Source organism: Micropterus salmoides, unplaced genomic scaffold (assembly GCF_014851395.1).
Source record: "Micropterus salmoides isolate LMB-PRFRI ecotype aquatic unplaced genomic scaffold, ASM1485139v1 Ms_hic_scaffold_11, whole genome shotgun sequence".
Taxonomy (NCBI): domain Eukaryota; kingdom Metazoa; phylum Chordata; class Actinopteri; order Centrarchiformes; family Centrarchidae; genus Micropterus; species Micropterus salmoides.
This window is the reverse complement of record NW_024040152.1, coordinates 36,506,165-36,512,311: the sequence shown is the minus strand read 5'-3', so window position 1 is coordinate 36,512,311 and position 6,147 is coordinate 36,506,165. Positions and strand designations below refer to the sequence as shown.

Genomic DNA, 6,147 nt, shown 5'->3' with positions numbered 1-6,147 from the left:
ACACCTCCCTCCTCCTCTGGGCGTTCCCTCTCCTGACGGCGTCTCTTCGTCTCGTCCCACATTACTGCTCCTGCCCTCTCCTGACCGCTCGTCTTACGGCCCTCCTCTTCCTCCTCCTCCTCCTCCTCCTCTTCCTCCTGAGAGCCGGGGAGGTCGGAGAGTGATCCTCCTCCGAGTCTCCGTCTGCACAGAGCCGTGCTCCCGCCGCCAACCACGTCAGCTGCTTCATGGTTTCCTAAGATTAAAGGTCAAAGATGAGCGTCACTCTGACGTCACCAACTCACCAGGGTATGATTTATAAACGTGCGCACGCCACTTCCAACGCAAAGGTTGTGATCTATAAAACGAACCTGAGGGACGTGCTCTCCTCCTCCTCCAAACTCTGAGCATGTGGACGAACAGAAAAGGATCATCCAAAAATTTAAGCTGCAAGCAGCGTTGGGCGAGCCCTCGCACGTGTAGCACGTCGAGGTGCGAGGCGGCCGCGTTGCAGATTCTGGAACTCTGACAGTGCAGCTGTGAATTTGCCACAGGCTTCGGACAAACGTGTTATTTGTCACTTGTCACAAATCTGAAGTAGTCGGACTAACTCCCTAGGAGTTCATTAAAGTACAAGGGTGTAAATCGCCATAAATTCCCATTTAATCCAAAATGGCCGACTTCCTGTTGGGTTGAGGGCATCGCTCCAAGAGGCTTTTTTGTGTGTGCGGACTTGATACATGTACCCAGAAATTGACGTAGGTGAAACTTTGTCCGGTAGCTGCTCTGTCGGGGCGCCGAGGAGCCATTTTGCCACGCCCATGCGCGAAACCCTTAAAATCCGAAATTCTTCGCCATGTATGAATTTTGTGCAAATTTTGGTGAGTTTTCAAGTACGTTTAGGCCCCCAAAATTGAGGTTACTTTGCAGAAAAAGAAAAATAATCCTGCCTAAATATGTCAGCTGTGACCGATATTAAGTGACATTAACAACTTATTATTTAGGCTTTTCATATTGTAGTCGGACCAGCAATAACAAGAAAATCAACAATATAAATCTACAACCTAATCATTTTATTTAGCCTACATACAGGCTCTAACTTCTTAAATAGAACTATTAGCGGTTCTTATGATCTGAACAGCTCAGGGTGGTAAGAGCTTCTCTATAGAGACGGACTTGCTTCGACTCTCAGGGATTTATTCATTACAGCACTTTCATGCTGTCTTTCTGTTTCTAATGAAGACTAGAGAGCAGAGCCTGGAAATGTAAACTGATATTAGAAGTCTTTACATTCTCTGTTTTTTCCTTTGAACTGGGAAACTAATGTTAGATTAAGTTACACCTGCTGTTTGTGGCTGGAATACACTAAGGTACTGAATCAATGCAGCTCTACCCACAAATACATTTAAAAGTACTTTTACAACTACTTTTAAAAACGCTTCACCTTAAATATGTTTGTCTAGCAGGATTTTCCGACATTGCTGTTGACTCACATCACATCCACCTCCTCACGCTCAGCGTTTCCCATTAATTAACGAGACCACGGCGGCCCGCCATAGTCTCTAAATGAACCGAAAATAGTTTGATACATCTCATAATAACGTTTCAGACCTCTAACAGTGTGTTTTGTGGGCGCTGCTGTGAGCTCGCACGCTCTGGCATCTGACTCGAGACAACCATTTTTCTTTTGAGGTAACGTTAACGGCCTGTCACTCGTCTGTGAGCGCCTACATTTGGAGTGCACACGTATTCCAGCCTTTACGGTAAGTGAAGCGGCCCAGAGCGAGCTGACAGGCAGGTTAGAGACTTTATCCTGTCAGTTTGTTTCTTTAGTATGAAGAGAGGCTGTGAAGACGAGAAGCACATACAACATTATTTATCAAACACACGTGACAACGTCCGGTTTTCAAAATAAGGCGTCTGTACAGGATGGAAATAAGATTCATTGGATTATATTTACAGAAAGTATAAAACAGTCACATTAAAAGTAAAACAACAACAATAAGATGTCAGGGAAGTTACTTATTATACTTACTATTCTTTGATTTAGAAAAACATAATAAAATAAAATAAATTTGTTGGCTTTTGTTGCCGTTTCATCACTATTTATGCTCTACAATGGCTTTAAGGGTAAATTTTATTAGAGCACAACATTGTTTACAAGTGTATATTTAATTTTGCACCAAATTAATGCATTTAATTTTAAAATTTAGAAAATCTTTCTTCCAAGGGGCCATGGCCCCAGACCCCCCAACAGGGTCCGGGGCCCACCCACCATCGTCTCTTAAGATCCTGTGGGAAACACTGCACGCTGCATCTTCTGCTCTCTGTGACGTGAACTGAGCTTCTAACCACAGCTCAGCAGCTGGAGTTCAAACTAAGCAACTTAACGACAGATCGTTCGTCGAGGAACACCTGCGTCGCTTAACCATAGTTTGTACCTGTAAGTTACCAACTTAGTTACCTCCGTAGTCCGAACGAGGGTTTTGGGAAACGCAGCCCAGAGCCGCGCAAGGCGTGTACATTTTACAACATCTAACCAAACTAGAGGAGAACGTGCTGGATGATGGCACCAGCCGAACCGACACAGGCGGCGGCTGCGCTGACGTGTTTCAGCAGCAGAGCGTTCAGCCTGCATGTTGTTAACGTGTTAATTTGTCATTTTGTGAACTACAGATCGCAGCTCTCTGTGGCTGACATTAAGTATCCACATGGAGCATTTCAGAATAAGAGCGTTTTGCCCGTCTGATTTTGCTGACTTGTTCAGTTGTTCTGATTTTTGAGCCTCTACTACGATTAAGTAGTTAAATTGTTTTTTTTTTGTCGGTCTACGATCGGGAATCTGCAGAGGCTGTTTTATTTTGAAAATCGACCGGATTCTCTGCCGCTCTGTGTCTGACTTCCTGCCTGATTCATCAAAAGTCGACTGGCAGTGAAAATTCATCTTTAGCAAAACTTCAATAAAATAAATCTAATTGAATCTTAATCACAATATTGGCCGAAAAATCGCAATTAGACTTTTTTCCCTACTCAGGAGGGATGAGCCTTCCTGCAGATCGCTGATAAAAGGGGGCGGAGCTCCAGCGCACAAGCGCTGCTGTGCATGTGTGTGCACGTTTTACCCACCAAACATCTTCTTTCTTGCTTCAAAACGAACGTCAGCGTCTCACTGGCTGAAATTTCCTTCTGAAGCTTCTGTCTGAATTTGCCTCGTTATGTTGCCGCAGTCAGGACGACTTAATATTAACGAGCTTCACTGAACATTCGAGGCGTTCGGACACGGAGCGCTCACGAGCCACGTGCCGATTCATGACGGGACGTTGACGCAGGATGAAGTTAGTCTTCCTGACGCACAGATCTATAAGCGACCCCTGGCTCAGAGACTTCCTGTTTACCTGTAACTCTGGAACAGAGAGCACCGACTCCTCCGACGCTGATGACATCACTTCCTCCTCGTCTTCATCCTGTGTGAGGTCATCAAAGTCCTCCTCCTCCTCCTCTTCACCGTGCCGGTCCTGATCTTCATCCTTATCCTTCTCCCCATCATCCTCCCTCTCTCCTCCCCATTCTCCTCCCTCTGTCCCTCGTCCTCATCTTCCCCCTCTCCTCCCTGCTCCTCCTGCTCCCCTTCTCCCCCCCCCTCTGCTTCCTCCCCACCTCCTCCGCCTCCTGTTCCCCCTCCCTCAACCCCCTCCTCCTCCTCTCCACCAGAGTTATCTCCTCCATTCAAACTGACCACACCCGGAGCAGTCCAGTTCTCCTCCTGCTCCTCCTTCGGCTCCTCCTGCTGCTCCTCTCCTGCACAGGACGACAGCGGGCTCAGTGTTGATGTTGAAGCTGATCGTTCCTCCTCCACCTGTCTCTCCTCCTCTGGTGGAAGGCATGGCTCTGCAGACGTCTGCTCCAACTCCTGCTCTTCTTTGATTGGTCTATGGAGCTGTTGCCCCAGAGCATGCTGGGAGGAGAGCGTAGCGGGGCTGTGGGCGGCGGCCACATCTCTGGAGGAGGAAGCACCCCTGCTTTATGGGGGCAACTGAGCAAGACGTCACGGGATGCGTTGTGTCAGGTTTGCTGAGGGGGGGGAGGGGGAGGAGGAGGGGGACGCTGTCTTGTTGCCTAGAAACGCTCTGCTGCGTCCTCTGACCAATAGGAAAGAAGGACTGGATGACGGGGTGGGTGGGGACAGCAGCCAATGGGACAGCCCCGCAGGCGGCAGGCTGAGCCAGGGCTCCTGAAACAGCAGGAGTACCTGAGGGGGGGAGGGACAGGAAGCTGATTGGCTGCGTGTCGACCTGTCTGCCCACCTGTGTGTCTGCCAGGGCTTTGGCGAGTGGCAGCAGAGATGCATTGTGGGCCAAGGTGAAGAAGCGTCTGTGTGGGGGACGAGGGGGACGGGACTTGTTGACAAAGTAGGGGTGAAGCCTAAGGTTGCATCCTGGGGGGAGGGAGGGTGGGTAACAGGTGGTGCCCTGCTGGGTCTTCTGGATGATCAGCTGACTGTTCTGCAGGTGAGAACCATCAGAGAACCAGAGTCACAACCAACAACTTGAGGGTTACTATGCTATGCTAGTACTCTAAACGTCATGTTAGCAACCTGTTAGTTAGCGACTAGTGACAGACGCCATGTTAGCGACAGGTTCGTTAGCGACTAGCTACGGACGTCGCGTTAGTGACAGGTTAGTTAGCGACTAGCGACGGACGTCATGTTAGCGACAGGTTAGTTAGTTAGCGACTAGCAACAGATGTCATGTTAGCGACAGGTTAGTTAGCGACTAGCGACAGACGTCATGTTAGCGACAGGTTAGTTAGCGACTAGCGACAGACGTCATGTTAGCGACATGTTAGTTATCAACTAGCGACTGACGTCGTGTTAGCGACAGTTTAGTCAGCGACTAGAGACGGACGTCATGTTAGCGACAGGTTAGTTAGCGACTAGCGACAGACGTCATGTTAGCGACATGTTAGTTATCAACTAGCGACTGACGTCGTGTTAGCGACAGTTTAGTCAGCGACTAGAGACGGACGTCATGTTAGCGACAGGTTAGTTAGCGACTAGCGAAGAATGTCATGTTAGCGACAGGTTAGTTAGCGACTAGCGACGAACGTCATGTTAGCGACAGGTTAGTTAGCGACGGACGTCATGTTAGCGACAGGTTAGTTAGCGACGGACGTCATGTTAGCGACAGGTTAGTTAGCGACGGACGTCATGTTAGCGACAGGTTAGCTGGCGACGGACGTCATGTTAGTGACAGGTTAGTTAGCGACGGACGTCATGTTAGCGACAGGTTAGTTAGCGACGGACGTCATGTTAGCGACGGTTAGCTGGCGACGGACGTCATGTTAGTGACAGGTTAGTTAGCGACTGACGTCATGTTAGCGACAGGTTAGTTAGCGACTAGCAACAGACGTCATGTTAGCGACATGTTAGTTATCAACTTGCGACTGACGTCGTGTTAGCGACAGTTTACTTATCCACTAGCGACGAACGTCATGTTAGCGACAGGTTAGTTATCCACTAGCGACGAACGTCAAGTTAGCGACAGGTTAGTTAGCGACGAACGTCAAGTTAGTGACAGGTTAGTTAGCGACAGACGTCATGTTAGTGACAGGTTAGTTAGCGACTGACTTCATGTTAGTTTGGGTGTAGTGACGGACGTAAGTGATTAGAAGCAGGCTTCACACTGATCTACATCTGAATGTGGATCTGGTTTAGTCTGTCAGACCTTGAGCCAGTTTGGCATTGTGGAGGTGTCTCTGTCCACTGGGGGGCGCTGGTCTCCTGGCTGAACCCTGCTGCAGGCGAGCGGCAGCGGGGGGACGATTCCCTGCGTCACGAACATCTGAACACATGACGAGAAGATGGGAGAGGTTTCTGAAAGGAGACTGTTACAATGTCATGACAGTGTGTAATGATGTCACAATGATGTCACCTTGATGACGTTGTTGTGTGGCGCTCTCGTGGCGCTCATTTCTCTGATGTGTTTCCTGAAGTTCCATCGAGTCTTACAGAGCAGGTAGGTGCTGATCAGCTGATCCGACTGGACCGTCCCCTGAAAGTGCTTCAAACCCAGAACAATCAACCTGCACAGAGGCATCATGGGAAATGTTACAGACACACTGAAGCGTGGCGTTGTTACATGAACTTGATGCTGAACTCCATCACGGCAT

The 6,147-nt window shown here is 48.8% G+C and overlaps 1 protein-coding gene across 1 annotated transcript in view; it reads right to left on the bottom strand.

The window, feature by feature from the left end:
* Positions 1-61: 61 nt before the first annotated feature.
* LOC119898369 (GON-4-like protein) overlaps positions 62-6,147 on the bottom strand; it is a 32,756-nt gene continuing 26,670 nt past the window's right edge. Inside the window, 6 exon segments of the mRNA XM_038712579.1 lie at positions 62-235; positions 3,375-3,542; positions 3,545-3,973; positions 3,975-4,481; positions 5,703-5,819; positions 5,910-6,060. Of these exon segments, the coding sequence (XP_038568507.1) occupies positions 62-235; positions 3,375-3,542; positions 3,545-3,973; positions 3,975-4,481; positions 5,703-5,819; positions 5,910-6,060 (1,546 nt within the window).